General features: G+C 33.0%; 1 protein-coding gene across 3 annotated transcripts in view; it reads right to left on the bottom strand.

Annotated features, from left to right (window-relative positions):
- Nucleotides 1-17681, bottom strand: part of LOC110021362 (polypyrimidine tract-binding protein homolog 1) — a 36566-nt gene that overhangs the window by 9245 nt on the left and 9640 nt on the right. For all 3 annotated transcript variants that reach the window (XM_020719825.1, XM_020719823.1, XM_020719824.1), the window contains exons 2-5: nucleotides 8474-8683; nucleotides 7612-7674; nucleotides 7453-7526; nucleotides 7276-7371 (exon numbers count right to left, since the gene is read on the bottom strand). In XM_020719825.1, the coding sequence (XP_020575484.1) occupies nucleotides 7276-7371; nucleotides 7453-7526; nucleotides 7612-7674; nucleotides 8474-8683 (443 nt within the window). The remainder of the gene's footprint in view (nucleotides 1-7275; nucleotides 7372-7452; nucleotides 7527-7611; nucleotides 7675-8473; nucleotides 8684-17681) is intronic.

Here is a 17681-nt window from a genome sequence, read left to right as displayed (position 1 = left end):
GTAGACCTGCCCGGCATAAATCCAAATTGATTTTGAGAAATTTTTGTGATGCGTCTTAACCTATGTTCAATTACCCTCTCCCATAATTTTAAAGTATGACAGATCAACTTAATTCCTCTATAATTTGCACACTCTTGTGCATCCCCTTTATTCTTAAAAATGAGAACCAAAATACTCTTCATCCACTCCTTAGGCATCTTTTAAGTTTTTAAAATAATATTAAAGAGTTTAGTAAGCCAAGAAACTCCCAAATCTTCCAAATATTTCCACACTTCAATTAGGATGTCATCAGGTCCTACAGACTTTCCACCATTGGTTTTCTTTAAAGCCTCCTCAACTTCTTTTTTACTAATGTGACGGTAAAAATGAAATGTTTTATTATTGATGCCTCAACACTCCCCCTCAAGTTGGCATGAAAATATCTTTCAGAGTCAGCTTGCACGCTAAACTGCCTAACTGTCTTTTGTGAAAACTTTTCGTTATAATATTCGTTATTTGGTTGTTGGAAGGAACGTACACCATGTAGATATTTCCTCTGTCAATTTTTTTCTTGACGAAGTGTTTGTCTATCTCTATGTGCTTTGTTGGATCATGAAGAGCAGGATTGTGAACGATGGCGAATGCTGACTTATTATCACGGTACACATTCATTAGAGGTGGACTATGAATTTTTAAATCCTTAAGAATTCCTCTAATCCATAGAACTTCACATATTCCAGGAGTCACAGATCTGAATTTAGCTTCAGCACTGCTTCTTGCCACGACACTTTGCTTCTTACTCCTCCAAGTTACTAAGTTTCCTCTTAGAAAAGTACAATACCCTGAGATTGAACTTCTATTTGTAACACTCCCAACCCAATTTGCATCAGTAAATGCTTCTATTTGTAAGTGCTCATTTTTCTTGAACAGTAATCCTCTTTCAGGCGTCCTTTCAGATACCTAAGGATCTGATACACAACCTCCAAGTGATGCGCAATTGGAGAGTGCGTAAACTGACTTATCATACTAACAGCAAAAACTATATCAGGACGAGTGTGTGAAAGGTAGATTAGTCTTCCCACCAGTTTCTGATATTGTCCTTTATTAACATCATCTATTTCATTTGTCACTTGTAACATTTTATTTGGTTTAATCAGGGTTTCCGCTGCTTTGCACCCAAGCATTCCAGTTTCACTGAGCAAGTCGAGTACATACTTCCACTGATTAATAAAAATCCCCTTCTTTGATCTAGCAAACTCAATGCTGACAAAAGCACTTTACAGCCCCCAGATTTTTAATCTTGAATTCTATGGTCAATCTTTCTTTCAATGTCTCAATTTCCCTAGCACCATCTCCTGTAAGGATGATATCATCGACATAGACAATAGGTATAGTGAGTTTACCAGTTTATGAATGTTTGTAGAGCATAGTATGATCAGCTTGACTCTGAGTATATCCATATTTTCTCAAACCAGGCGCGAAGAGATTGCTTAAGCCTATAAAAGGATTTCTTTAATCTACACACCTTGTCTTCTCCAAACTTCTCAAATCCTGATAGAAGATCCATGCATACCTGCTCTTCTAATTCACCGTTTAGAAAAGAGCTTTTAACTTCGAGCTGATGTAAGGACCAATCACGGTTTGCTGCTATGGACAGTAGAACACGAATAGAATTAATCTTGGCTATCAGAGCAAATGTCTCATAATAGTCAATTCTGTGAGTCTGAGTGAATCCTTTCGCTACTAGTCACGCTTTATATCTTTCGACACTCCTATCAGCTTTAACTTTAACAGTGAAGACTCATTTACACCCAACAGTAGACTTGTTTTTTGGTAAAGTGATAACTTCTCAGGTTTCATTTTTCAAAAAAGCATTCATCTCTTCCTTCACTACTATTCTCCAATTCGGATTACTAAGTGCTTCCTGCATTATTCTGGGTTCAGACATATTAGAAATTTTTTATTAAAAAACTTGAAGTTTGTGTGAGATTTTTTATAGGATAGATATTTGTAATAGGATGTTTGGTAGTACAAGACCGTGTTCCATTTTTAATGGCAATAGAAAGATCCAGATCCATAACCTCTAAATCTTGAGCTTCTGTTGATGAGAAAATAAGGTCAAGATTGGAAATTACTTATGTTTCTTGAGGATCATCATTCGGTTCTTCAGATTGGGAGGGAATTTAAAATTCAATTTGAACATTTTTCCTTTTATGAAGCTTATTCCTGGAATAAAACAGAGGTTATGCTATCGTATTCTGCAGTATTTCTCCCCCTGTATTAGACAAGAAAATTTCTAGTGTCTATTGACTAGGATTCTCCTGGGTTTTATTTCTTTCAACAACTATTTCAGGTACTTTTTTATCAAGAACTTCAGGTGCACTTGGTGTCAGAACAACTTTTGGTAATAAATCAGAAACTAGTCAAAAATCATCTTTTCCATCTGTATTATACTCCCCATGAAGTTGATTTTTGTGATACTAATGTATTATTTTTTTTGTGATAGGATTAAAACATTTGTAACCATTTTTGTCTGACGCATATCCAAGAAAAATGCATTTTTCAGATTTGGGATCCAATTTTGATCAAAATTTATTCCGAATATGAACCAAACATGTGCATCCAAAGATTTTTTAAAAAATATTTGAAGACATTCGTAGAATTGAAAAATTATTTTTCAACTTGTTTAGAGGAGTTGTATACGTAAAACTCGAGTTGGCATTCGATTTATTAAACATGATGCTGTTAAAACTGTCCCCCTATAAATTTTTAGGAAAGTTCATTGAAAACATAATAGTCCGAACAACCTCAAGTAAATGTCTATTTTTTCTTTCAGTAATTTCATTTTGTTTTGGAGTGTCACGACATGTAGATTCATGAATTATGCTTTTGTTTATTAAAAAAATCGCCTAAACGCTCATTAAAGCATTTAGTTCAATTGTCTGATCTATAGATTCATATTTTTGTTTCAAATTGAGTTTCAATCATATTTTAAAAATCTTTAAAAAGTTTTTCAACTTCTGATTTATTGCTTATAAGATAAACCGAACATATTCTGGAGGTGATCATCAATAAAAGTCACAAACCCCTTTTTCAAGATAACGTTTTGATTTTTGAAGGTCTTCAAACATCACTATGGATCATGAAAAAAGTTTTTGAAGGATAGTATGGTTTTGGAGCAAAATTTATGAGATGACTTTTTACCAAATAACACGTTTCACATATAAAGCACAATTAACCACCTTAAACAAATAAGAAAATATATGTCTTAAATAAGAAAAACTTAGATGGCCTAGTCTAAGATGTCCTTCCATTAATTTTTTCTAATGCAGGGTTAGAACCCATGCTGCTCTAAGCTTGAACCTTTTTATTACTAAGAATAGTGTCCGCAAACTAGTTAAGTCCTCCTATCTCTTTAGCTCTCCCAATCATCATCCCCGACTTTTGATCCTAAAAAACATAAGAAGATTCACAAAAAATTACACGGCAGTTAGAATCTTTTGAATGTTTGCTGACGGATAGACATGTAGTACAAATTTAAGACCCATACTCTTGGATAGGTTAATGTTTCCTTTTCCAACAATAAAGAAGAAACTATTATCAGCAATACGAACATTTTCACGGCCAGAGCATGGGTTATATCAATAAAATAAATGGTGTAAATTTGTCATATGATCAGAAGCTCCAGAATCAATAATCCAATTGTTTAATTTTCTACCTACATGTACCATAGAACAATTTGGAGTACCACTAACCGAATTAGGGTTTAACAGATTCAAGAGTTGATTGATTTGCTCCTTGCTAAATGGGTTGATTTGTTCAGCAGCAGCATTTGCAGTAGGTGACTGGCGCTTGTTCCTTGCTTCCAATCTGTAAACTTACCATGGAGATACCAGCAGTTTTCTCTAGTGTGTTGTGGCCTATTGCAATGATCACACCACACCCGGGGTTTCTCCTCATTTTTCTGTGAATGTGGAACATTTTGCTTGCTAATATGAACCTCAGAATTGAATGTCGAGGTCTCAGGTATGCTGGCAGGAGTGGATTTCTTGTTGCTCTTCGCGGGGGATTTCTGAGAAAGTCTCATGGATTGAAGTCAAGGAACTTCTCCCAATAATGCAAGCCCTACCCTCATCAAAATCCTCATTAAAACCAGCAAAAAATTTAAAATTTCTATTTGCATCAACAATGGTTTTATACCCACTAGCATCATCAGGACACTTTCACTCTTGATCATTAGAAAAGTCTAAGTCTTACCATATTCTCTTTAGAGAACTAAAATATTTTGTGACAGAATCATTATCTTGACGATTATCACCAAGTTTCAAGGAAATTTCATACACCTGAGATTGGTTACCCATATCCAAATACATTTGAGTCGCATTCTCCCAGAGTTCTTTGGCAGTAAAGTAACACATGTAGTTTGCGCCTATCTCCTCTTCCATAAACTTCACCAACCATGTCATTATCATGGAATTCTCTGCATCCCAGGTTGTGTGAGATGGATCTATAGTGGCCGGCTCACGGACTTCCCCTATTAGGTAGCTTATCTTCTCCCTTCCTCTAATGTACATCCTCACCGATTGTGACCAACGTAAAAAATTGTCACCATTGAGACGGAATGTGGTGATCTGAACTGAATGATTTTCGGTGGTTCTAGAGGAAAGTGGTGCGAAAGCAAATGAAAGGGTGGAAGACTGAGTAGAGATAGCGAAATCATTTGTATTTTCAGCCATGATAGAAGAGAAGAAACGTAAAAGACAGAGCACCTAGGGTTTGTATTTTCTCAAGACTGAACAAGAAAAAAGCTAGGATTTTCCAGGAATTTTATTCCCGCTCTGATACCATAAAAAACAGAAACAAAGAGAGGAAAATACTTTCTTCTAAATACTTTCTTCTATATTGATTCTTGACATGGTATATCTACTTATAGGAATACCACCTCCTAAATAAGAAAATTAACTAATTGGTTAGAGTTATTTCCTATTACATTACACAGCTAATTATGCAAGATTTGTACTGCACAATAATCTATAAAAAGAAAAAAATTAATTCTGTAAATCAAATTGGATTTTCAACAATGATTATTCAATAAAAAAAATAAAATAAATGGGATTAATGATAATAAAAATGAGAGAATACATATACGATGAAGGGTAAGGCACAAAATAAAAAAATTATTATGTCAACGATTCTAATGAAAATCAATTAGAAGGTGAGAGTAATAGAGTATTTAAAATAACAAAATAAATGTTGATAAATTGTTATATTCTTTGTTTAAGTGAGGGATAGTATGAGTGAGAGAGAAAATTTAGAGTTGAACTTATTATTATTATTATATTTTGATGCTTTAGTATTTTACTTTAATATTTTAATGTTTGTATAACCCATGTTATTTCATAATTTGATGTTACGACATTGATGTGTTGCTTCTAATTTTACTCAATTAATTACTTTTTACTTACTTAGAATGTTTTTATATTAGTTTTTAACATGTTAGTAAATTAGAATATTAATATATCATTTTTTACTGCACAGCTTATAGTTTAATATTAATTTTAAATGGGATACTTACATAGAGACCACCCAAAACATTGGTATTTTCAAATTAATCACTCATATAATTTGTTTGAACTATTGAACCAATGTATTTATGCGTGTCACGATTAAACTACTGAGAATTTGATAAAAATCAATAATATGGGTTGGCGTTTTACCATGAATTTTGATATTTGAACGAGAATTTGAAGAATGAATGAAAAGGGGAGTTTGATTTGTAAATAGCAAGTTTCGGGTGGTCTGTATGTAGATGCCTCTTTTTAAATTTGAGGCTTATGCATTAAAAGCGCCTTGAGCCTTATGTCTCGCATCGAATGAAAAACGTGTTAATACCCAATTGCGCAAATTTGAACTTTGTACCATATACAATTAATTCATCTTAAACAAGTCAATTTCATTGGCTTCAAAATTGCCATGATACCAAACAAATAAATTTCACTGCTAAAGGCCAAAATTTAGATACCTTTAAAACCAAAAAAGGAAAAAAAATTAATAGATTGATTTTACATGGTAAGTAAGCATGTAAGCGGGAGTGAAAACAATGAAGCAAAAGATGGAAGCATCATCGTGTGCCAGTTGACACACGGTTGACACACGGCAACACACAAAGAGTAAATGCATTGTAGAATGCAAGCATGCATCTCAGAGGTAAGTGCATGAGAGGAGGAAATATGTGAACGTTGTGACCAATGTGTGTCAAGTGGCAAGTAACACAAATGAACTCAAAGGAGCAAGCACATAGGAGGGATATATAGGTCGATGAACAAGCCCAAATGGGAGAACGTAAAAGGAATAACAAATGACAACAAGCAAAAGCAGTGAGAGAAGCAAAGAAGTGCATGTAAATTTTCATGATTATGTGAAAAAAGTATGGTCTGTTGAGATGATGTATGGAAGGAACAACGAATGAGCAACAGTCAAACAAGTGTCAAACATAAGCAAGCAGGCAGTTGAAGCAATCGTGTCAAGAACAACTGATAAGCAAGAAGCTTTGGCTCATATAAAAAACGATAAAGATATGGGCTTGAATTCATCTACGTAAAAAGAAGAGAGACAAGTGAGGATAAGAAAGGCAGATTTGATTTTATAGCATTGATCAATTGCTTCCAAAGATAAAGATCAATGTTAAAAATAGAATTACAAATATAATATCAAGCTTAAGATCAACTTTTTCTAATCAAATCTTTATTATTGAATGCAAACATAAAAGGATGTCATTATTGATATTTTCAATTAAAATAAATCCAAAATTTTAGTATTAAATGAAATAATTGAAATAAATTCTTACGTAACCTAAACATAAATTCCGATGCATCATTACTCCCCAAATCCGAACCCCAAAATCCACAAGGAACTTGAGATACATCCTTTTTCTTCCAATAGCATATAGCACAACGGTGACTATTCAAGTAAATAAATAAACTACCAAATCCAGTAGTCTGAGAAAAAGCTACAAGATTAAAACGAAAAGAAACCATATGGACTCTGTATATATTAAAAAATTGTTTGGTCTCAGATTATCTAGATAAGATTTAACCATAACCATGACACAGAAGTCAAATAATCACAGAAGACAACGAAAATAGACAGCTGATACTGCAGCAGCTTCAATAACAACATAAGTAGAATACAAGATGGTCCATTGATTAAAAAGAAAGAGAAGAAACAAATATTTTAAACTATGGCAAGGGACAGCAACAGTTACAGGTTTCACACTGTTTACTATTGAAATCATACCTGCTGCGATGTGATTGAAATTTGATATTCAAATCTGTGTGAGCGGAATATGAAATTCGCAAGTGGCATGAGGCAACATGCTCAGGGAGTAAATATCTAATAATCAAGAATTTGAATCAGAAGGTTTCTACAAAATTAAACTTGCGGATTCAATAACTGCCGGAAGACAAAAGGAACCTTGGAATACTCCTCCCATCTAATGCATTTCTGGCTGCTGAAGCTGTCTCTGCATCAGTGAACTGGATTAAAGCCTGAAATTACAAAAAGCAAAGTTGTAAGTCACAAGAGTAAATGACAGGCTTCTACTGCCTTCCGAAACAACCATTCATGACTGACCTGAAAACCCGCTGCCTTCTCAAAGGTAGCAATCTTGTGAACAAATCCAAAAGCAGAGAAGACCTAAATTACATTTGAAACAAGAGTAAGGATGACACACAGCAATAAAAAAGAAATAACAAAGATATCAGCTGCACTTAGAATCATGTAATTCTGACTTTGGAAGTGCAGTGTGAAACCTGTAGGAAAGAGCATGATATTCATCAAACTCCAATGGCATCAACAATGTACATCACATACTTAAAAACGATGAATAGGAAGCATGGGCCATAAATATTCACTGCATCTAACAAAGAAAGTTTAAAATCTCCCGCCAGGCCAAGATGAAACGAAGAAAAGCATACAAGCAATCTTCCATCAAAGCCAGAAGAAACCAAACAGCAGGCCAAGTTTTTTAATGTGTTCTATAAATGTGGAAAGAATGAAATTGCTACAAATCAGTGAAACTATAATATAAACTGAAAGGCACAATCCAACAACACAAAATATCACATTTTACATTGAGTGTTGCCACATGATCACAAAGCATGTCAGAGCAGCACAATCATTAAGACTGGAAATAACAATAACTTCAAAGTTAAATAAAATACCCAATGGTGGAACAATCAAAAGAGAGAGATGATAATACAAGCATCATATCACTTCATACATAAAAGCTGAACACATAAATTTCCAATTCATGGATGTGCAGTAGCATGTCACCGATAGAAAAGAGCGTGATTGGTCTATAGATCATATATGGCATGGCAACCAGCATTTTCCTATATTGTCTCCAAGTAGCTAAAACGCTGATTAATTGCACCACGTTTCACTTTAGAGTGTCACACGAACTACAAATACCAAGCACATAAAAATAACTCACCAGATGAATCACATCTATGCTGACATCACCAGCTTCAACGCCCTCAATAGTTACAAGCAAGACATTCCCAGCAACATCACCGGTACTCTTATTGTTTACAATCTCCTGTCTATTTGAATACTGAATATACACAGTTTTACCACGAACCTGTGCAGGTTCAGAAGATGAAGCATAATATGAAACCATTGAGATGGCCTGGTTAAGGTCCGCCTATAATACATAAATTGTGTCAAAAGAAACCATTAGATGGTTTGAATGTGAAAACAGCAACAAATTTCAACAGTAAATCCAGTATGCACATCATAGAGAATATTAAAGATGTTAAAATTTGAACAAGGCTGATTATTATTATAGCTCAAACAACAAACTAAATCAATGAGAAAATAGTTCACTACATGCCCAAATAAATTGGACTGTGAGCATGAGTTCGATAAAAATAAAGCTTAAATAGCCTTTTTAAAAAAAAGAAACTAAGAACGGTCAAAACAAGGAGGAATTAAAATAACAGCAGCACCTGAAACTAGATTAAGGCAAAGCACGACAGAGGCAAGACTGAAGCATTAAAATAACAGCAACACGTGAAATTGGATTAAAGAATAGCACAACAATGGTATTGATTCCTAAAAAATATGAGCATACTGTAATCCATACAAAACTCATGCAAAGACAACCGAGACATTGATATCAAGCAAAACAAATAACTTATACAATATATCTATTGCAACCAAACAGCCTGATAATAGTGGCTACATCAGTTTGAAATTTGACTGAAGCCTCAGCACAAAAGATTGATGCATTTTTTTTAAGATAAATTAGTCTATTAAAATTCAAGGAAAAAATAATTAAGGGAAAGGAACGGGAAAAGTTTCGAGTGATGTTAAAATTAAGAAAAGCAAGCATAACCATCTGTTGGTGCTGCTCATTGCCGTCTAGAAGTGCAGTCCGCAACAGTTACACAAAGTGTGGGTATCCGCCAAATTCGTGTCCCATGTAAAGAGCTGCATCATAAATAAGTCTAAGGAAAAAGGAGGAAGAATTTGAAATGGGTGAAAGAAGTTGGCCCTTCTGTGCATCCACACAAAATTTATATTTAGTAAGTTTGCATTTCACATCTTACAAATGCACAAAACATTTAACAATCGAGAGCCTTCAAAAAATCACTAATCGGATTTTCTTCATCAGCTACACCGTCATTAGCCTCTCCCAGTGATTTGGAGTTACCTTATGAATCATCATTTTCCATTCATCCTTTTGAGTGCCGACTTATGCATTAAACCTACACTTTACAAATCATTTTAAACATTATATCCATTTTACCTCAAGTCTACCTATTTTCTTTCCTAATTCTTCGACACTGCTTTATAGATCCATTTAATGAGTCTATATTCAACTGTTTATACTATATGTTGATTTTCAATTGCCTTGTGTTCAAACGATGCCCCTCTAAACACTCATCTAATATAATCATTCATTAATTAATACATTTTAAATTTGCCATAAATACATCAACGTTCATTTCTATCATGCTAAATTGAGTCATCAATGACTTTATAAATAATAAAATACTTAGCAGTGATTTCATTTTTAAGTTTTATTGGTCACTGGCATGCAAATCATGACCTCACCTAATAACAAGCAGCCACTAGAATCACTCGCCTTTAACCATCCTCTAAAATCCAAGGTACATGGTTATGGAGAGCTAAAGTAAAACCAAAATGTTATGTCATTCACATTCAGCTCTAATGGATGTCCGCCACTACTGATAAAGAAAAGTCATTGAAGACCAAGTCTAACAAGAAGCTAAGTTTATGACTAACCCGAACATAAAATCTTAAATCTCCTACTGGTATAAATTGGCATAAAATTGCAATCCACTTTCTCAATCATTCATCATACCAAAAAACAGAGCAAGTAATTTAATGAGAAAGAAAATGACAAGAATTGTATGATAAATCACCATCAAACTAATATTAGTGTTATCTCTCAATCATGGACCAAATGATGAGGATCATGGAGAATCACAAAAGCCAGATGTCCACCAATGTGCAACACATAATACATACTTAATCTACATATTATATAAATGCATGATTGCCTTCTTTTGAGAGTTGAGAACAACTAACTACTTATAGTAAAAGGGCAAGTCAAAAGTGGATCTGCACACACATGCAATTCTCCAATACAAATCTCCATCGATGGCAAACGAGCAAGTTAGAAGTTACTCTAAACAGCCTACTGATAAGCTAGGCATTGAATCCATTGATAGAAGCTTAGCAACTCCAAAACAATGGTTGCATTGGGCCAAGTACACATCACAGCATACACCATTAACTGAGTTGCATTTTGATGAGGACGCTTGGAGATTAATTAGTATCTTCCTCTAATTAAGAGAAATCATCAAGACATGCAATATGCCCATTTTTCAAAGACTTGCAAATGCTTTGAAGTGTATATTTTAAAAAATTTAAAAATCCTCTTGATGCAAATTTCAGAAGACAAGACATTTCAGCCTCTTTATTGGCTTTAGAATAATTTATACAGAACCAACTTCAACTATGTGAATCATATAAACAATAGATGGCAGCTATTTCTCATCGTTAACAATCATCTTATGTCTTTTCAAACAGATATTATATTTTCCATCGACATAAAATTAAAAAACAACCAAGTATTCATTGGAGTGTTTAAAATAAAAAATGGTTCATTTTCAATATGTTAAAACCACCAAAGTCATAATTTGATTACATATATGACTGTATTATTTAAACAATTATCACAATTCAAACCTTGAGCTTGAGAACAAGTCAATCAATAAGAAAAGATCAAATGCGTACTTTTTGTCAACCATAATGTCATTAAGAAATGTTATTTTGAAATTCATCTGTAAAGTTCTTGATGTAGAGCAGTAGAAGCGCATTGCACAATTAATGCAACCGTTATCCAACTAGATGATATCATCACCATCAAGCAGATTGTCTCCACATAGTTAATAACTTGAGGTTAGTCATGCATATTGCGTTCAAGCATTGTGTCATCCAAATACATTTAATATTTTAGATCATTACTTCCAAATGCCCTTACGTTAACACATGATATTAATCAAGGCTTCATTTGGTACGACTGTCATTTTCTTAACATTTTAAAAAGCAATTATAATTTTTACCGAAAACATGAATACAAAATTTCCATTGAGCTTATGCAGTTTATGACATCATAAGCATATAGACACAACGTATGTAGACATGTTATTCAATATTAGACTATTCTAATTACTTTTCTAAAAAGCAGATCAAAAAAACAATATCAACACACCTATACCAAATAAAACCAAAATGTCAAACTTCATTGCTATGATTTAGTTCATTTTTTTTCTTTTGAGAGAGCTAGCTATCCACATTTGTAGAGTTAACAAAAAAAAACATCTTCATAAAAATTCAGTTTGTTGAGATGTAATGGTGAGCAAACAAGTGGTTCATCCTCGATATCAAACAAAAGGCAAGGAATATTGGTACAATGACTTAATATACCCAAGACATTTAAGTCATCACGTAATGGAACACTCTCACAAACTTAATCCTCCTCCAGCTTTTCTTGGAGATTTCAAATTAGTTAAATCCCGACACATGCTAAGGTTAAAATATCCTCCGTTATCTTTTCAATGGTGGGAAAAGCCTCAAGGGAACATAGAGACATGCTCAGAATCTCCAACTAATTGAAGCCTCTATCAAAATGTTCTCCTAACAACGCATAACTATTTGAGGTCCTAAATGACTAAAAAGTCATGTTTTACTTCTCCGTGACTATTTGTTTATATTTATGAAACGTATTGTGAACTTATCCAGTTAATACTCAATGCCTCCAGCTACATAAATTAGCAATAGAAGATAAAATAAAAAATATATTGAAAATTTTGCAGGTGCCATCAACAACATTAACACATCAAGAAAGAATTTCCTATGGAAAATTTATTTCTATAGCATAGGATGAAAAAAATTAAAATGACAATTAGTTGCATTAGATTTTGAGAAAATTTGCACGCCTTTAAATTAAGGTATGTGTTTAAACCGATCAAGTTAAAATTCACAACTATCTAGGCCATGGCCCTTAAAGTTTCGTTGGTTGAATCCATCCCGAAACTAATAAGCACTTGAGGCAATCTAATGCCTCATTCTCATGAGAGATTGATAATTAAATATTCATTCAAATCATAACTAAAAAACACTTGAGCAAAGGACATATGAGAGGGATATCAGAAGCACTAAGCTTACGGGTTCAAAACAAGCTCTAACATCACACAATTATGTATTGAGTTGTGGTGTGTCCATAAGGAAAAGTATAATCCTCTAGGTGTAAATCATGAACAAATAAATTGCACATAGTAAAAGTCTTATATCAACAACAAAATATGGAGCAGGAATAGACATTAATGTCCTTACATAATATCATGAAATAAAAAATGTCATACAAACATCAAAGTAAGAAAATAAAAATTAAGATAAGTTCAACACTAGTCTTTTTCCCACAATTCTACATCAACATAAGAATATTAAACCACTAAATTTAGAATTTTTAAATTCACAAATCCCAACCACTCTCATTATTCAACAATCCCTTGGTAGACTCATTACCATAATAAACCGATCGCACTCCTGCCTCGTTCTTAGTTGTATTAATACTTCTAATCTTCTTCCTCATCTTTGATCTCAGTCATCTCCTTCTTCCTTAATTAATAGAAATCAATAAGATTATCAATTGAAGTTTAAAACTATATTGATGGTTACAGCTTCAATAAATGAATTTTTATAGAGAGCTTGTACTAATTTTTGCAAACTTGCGATAGACCTATTGATTTTTCTTGTCTCCATCGAAAAAATTAACATTTATATCTAGCGTAAACCTAACCGTCAAACTATTATCATCATCAACAAACCATTCATCATTGGATAACTAGTTAGTACAAACTAAAATATCTCAGTCATACTCTAAAGCCACTTTTTTTTCAAATATCTACCATTTAAGATCTATTTGGGGTAGCTTTCTCATTGCGTTGATTTTCAAATTGTTATCACATCTCTGTTCAACTACTGTTTCCTCTTTCTAAAAATTTCATAACACAAACTACTTTTATAACCAGGTTTACTAGAGTGTGGTGGTTAAAGAATGTTGATGTATGAATTTTCAAATAAAAAAGTATTTATAATACCCATGACAACCTTCACAACAATTACTTTCCCCGCAACAAACAATATTTACAAAAAAAAATTGCAGCCACCCCAAAATGTACAATTACTCTAGTATTGTTTATGATGTAAGCTAAAAAGTTCATCCTTAAAGTAATCAAAAAATTTTTAATCTTCTTTTTTTGCATGAGATGGATTATATATACTCAAGTATTACTTACAATCAGATGGCCAACAAGTGGCATCGCCAAATTGATAACTTCATTCAACAAATATATATAAAAAAAATCAAATAGCATATAAATTAGTTGAAATATTAACCAATAAATGCAAAAAAAAAAACTCCAAGGATGTTTTACACAGCATCTTTAGAATTTTGTAGTTCAACGAATCATTCTTTATTTTAAAATGTTATAAGTTACATATTGGCATTCACCTTCCCAGGTATAGTAAAGAATCAATCTATTCATAAAATGATATAAATCAAATTTGTTCTCAAAATTGATTGACATGTTCTTGGTGACATGCAAAAGATGATGATGCTGAAGATGATGATGCAAAATTTGTTCTCAAAATCAATCTATTCATAATTTTTCTTCCTATTGGACACTTATCCTTTTAAATTGCACTACTCCTTAGCCTCATCCATCTCATTATAAATGAAACCCATAGCTGATATTAACCACATCAACCACCCTTAAAGCTTGAATCAAAGATTAAATTATCCTTTCGATCAAGCAATGTTCATCTTTTCAGTAATTTTAGTGGTTGTTCCTGTGAACTCGGGTGAAAATACTATCATTCTTGTTAATCAATCATCTTATCTTTTTAGTAATGAAAGTAACGGGTTGCTTTGCTACCAATTGGGTTTAACTCAAATAGGATTCAATAAATTTTGTAAATTCGTGGAGTTTTAAATCTTGAAAACTATTTGGCATAATAGATGCAATATCTGGTTAAATAATAGAAAGTTGTTTGGCATATGAATAAATAGTTTAGCACATCAATTTATTCTATTGGATCAACTAAGCATTGACATTTTTTATCTCCATTTAATGTTAGATAATTATTGATCATTGCATTAAGACGCAATGGTCATGTCGGCTTTCTTAATTAATTTTACAAACAAATATTGAATTTAAATTCACGTGAAAAAGATGATGTGAATTTTGTTAAAGGAACAATCGGTTTATTTTATTTTGAGGGTTCTTATGAAAACTAAACAACAAATGTATGATTACATGGTGATAACATAATATCCAAAGATGACATTAAGGGGATATGATTGCTTATTTCCTCCTATCATCTTTACGACATTGGCACTTCTTAATGAAATATATTATTTTATTCTATTCATGAAAAGTAATGCATTGATAACTAGTGATTCAGTATATGGATAATAACTTCTCATTATTTTTTTGAGTAAACTATACATGTATTGCAGTTAGGTGCCTGAGAAAACGTCAGTCAATTCAATCAACCAGAAAAGATCCATAATGCAAATATGCAATCTTGACAAATGAGGGTGATAACAATTGTGTGACATGCATTTCTTGTGATAAAATAACAAAAAGAGGATTTACTCGTCACAAACAACACTTTGTGAAAGCTTCAGAAAAGTTAAAGCTTGTAGCAACAGTCCTCAACATTTTAAAGATTAAATAAGAAAGTCTCGGAGGGATCAGAAAGATTAAATTCATGAAATATCACATGATAATATTAATGAATTTGATGACTTTGATGTAATAATAAATGATGATATTTTATGTGTCGGATAGCATGGAACATCAAAAAGATATCATGCATCAAAATCAAACGTCTCTAACCAAAGTTCTACGATGTCCACATTTAAGGATTCAAAAGTTAAAGAACAATTGGATACATTCGTTACCCCAAATTATGTTGAGATGGTAAGCAACGAAAAATAAAATGCAAAAAGAGATGGATGCTGCTATGAAAAAAATGAGAGATGGAACAGTTCAAGTATTTGTCGTTGGATATATATTGGCATTCCCTTCAAGCAAATTGGGCAATTTGATCCAGGGATGAAACAATCATTATCATGAAGTGCAGTTCCATATTTCAGAAAAGAGCTAGGTCACACAACTACTGTTGCAACGCCATAAAGAAAACTTCTTAAATATAGTTGTTCCCTTATGAATGATTAGACATCTTGTAAAGAAAAAAATTGGTGAAATTTTTGCTGAATTGTCCCAGAGGAATCGCATTCAAAGTGACAGTTGATGCTAGAATATTTGAATTGTTAAGCAAATTTATCGAAAAGATTTGACCACATTGTATTATTTAAGGGATCACCGATAATACTTCTGAGGATGTTCATGCCAGTTCATGACTAAATTTTAAAACATTTTTTTTTTTAATTTTAACATTTTTGGCATATGTCAATTATTGATTATTGAATGTTTTGTGATATTATTGTATGAAAGTTATTAATGGATAAATATTTATACATACATTTGGCTCCTTCTGTTGCTCGTAGTATGGATTTAATAATGGAAGATATCTTCATAATTCAAAGATTAAAACAATATTTTGAGAAGGCAACAGCAGTATCTAGTTTCATTTATTCAAGACCTCAATTGCTCAACTTAATGAGAAGATTACAAATCAAATAGCACTTGTCATGCTTGCTAAGACTTGATTTGTCACTTCTTTTTTAATATTACAATACTTTCATGAACAACAAATACATTTGAAGAAAATATTCACACGAGAGGAGTTTGTGTTGGTTCCATATTCAAGGGAGACTAAGAGAAGACAACCACAACAAACTATCTCGAAGCAATCTTTTGGGAACACTATGATACATGTGCTCAAAGTTAGTGGCCCTTTGCCGAAGGTCCTAAGATTGGTTAATAGATAAAAAAAGGTGTCAAATGGTTATATATACGTGTGTGTGTGTATTTTTTTTATAAGAAAGCCCAACGGCTAATATATTAAAAAGAAAGTAGGATACAAATATATTGTGTGGGAGGACCCAAACATGGCACCTTGTCCAGTCGATACTACCATATGTAAAGGGTTCCAAAAAGAGAAAATATGAAAAAATACATGAGACCTAAAGAAAATAAAATCAAAAAGTGTCAAAATCTGGATTTTCATGTAACTAAAAAGAGAACCAATTTTTCCTTGTCTCTGTCTCTAGTTCTAGGTAAAGAGCCAGCTAATAAATTGGTGAGATGAGTGTCATTGTCAGTACTAACCAATGTATCATCCAATAAATTCCCGAGCTCGAGTCTGTCTCCATTCTTCTTCTTCCTCTTGGAATATACTTGTCATTCCTCATCTGAAGATTGGCTCGTCTGGTCAGTAGATTGGTCTAAAATGTGTCGAACATGTGTAGGTTGTTGAACATTAAAAGCAACTACTTAGTGTACAAACTGCTCTTTTATCGGATCAGAGGAGCGGGAGCATTCTCGTGTGTCCTTGCATGTAAGTGGGTTTTCTTCAAAAACAGTGAGTGATATAAACACATTTGGATTTGTATCTGTAATATGGTGTTTTTCATCAGGAACTGCGATGTTGGCAATGGGGGATCCATAGGCAAATCCTATCTTGTGGGAATTTCCTCCACAAATTGAGCAGATGTGTCCATAGCAATGGGGTTAGACCCCTCTTTGTTTGTTTGAGCTTTAGCTTTCAAGTTTGGATGAAGTCTGTGACATTTATCAAGTGTATGCCCAAACATCTTACAGTGGGTACAATAAAAATGTTTATGTTCCATAACAATTGGTTGCCAATATCCATTGTGAGTTGTGCCCAGTCAGACTTCAGTAATATCAAGTAAGGTAATATCTCTTTCCACAAGTATTCTGGCAACAGAAGACCTATTAGGTTAAAGATGAGCATATCTAGCTTCATAGGATTTGCAAGGATAGCTTCAATAGAATAAAGAATCTGATGATTAAAGAAATACAACTTGAGATCAAGTAAACTAATCCATACCGGAACTGTAGGAGACTCGTGATTTGGGTCAAAATCAGAAGACCACTTGAGTAACTTCATTG

This window comes from Phalaenopsis equestris, unplaced genomic scaffold (genome assembly GCF_001263595.1).
Source record: "Phalaenopsis equestris unplaced genomic scaffold, ASM126359v1 Scaffold000134, whole genome shotgun sequence".
Taxonomy (NCBI): domain Eukaryota; kingdom Viridiplantae; phylum Streptophyta; class Magnoliopsida; order Asparagales; family Orchidaceae; genus Phalaenopsis; species Phalaenopsis equestris.
This window is presented reverse-complemented; position numbering and strand designations above follow the sequence as displayed.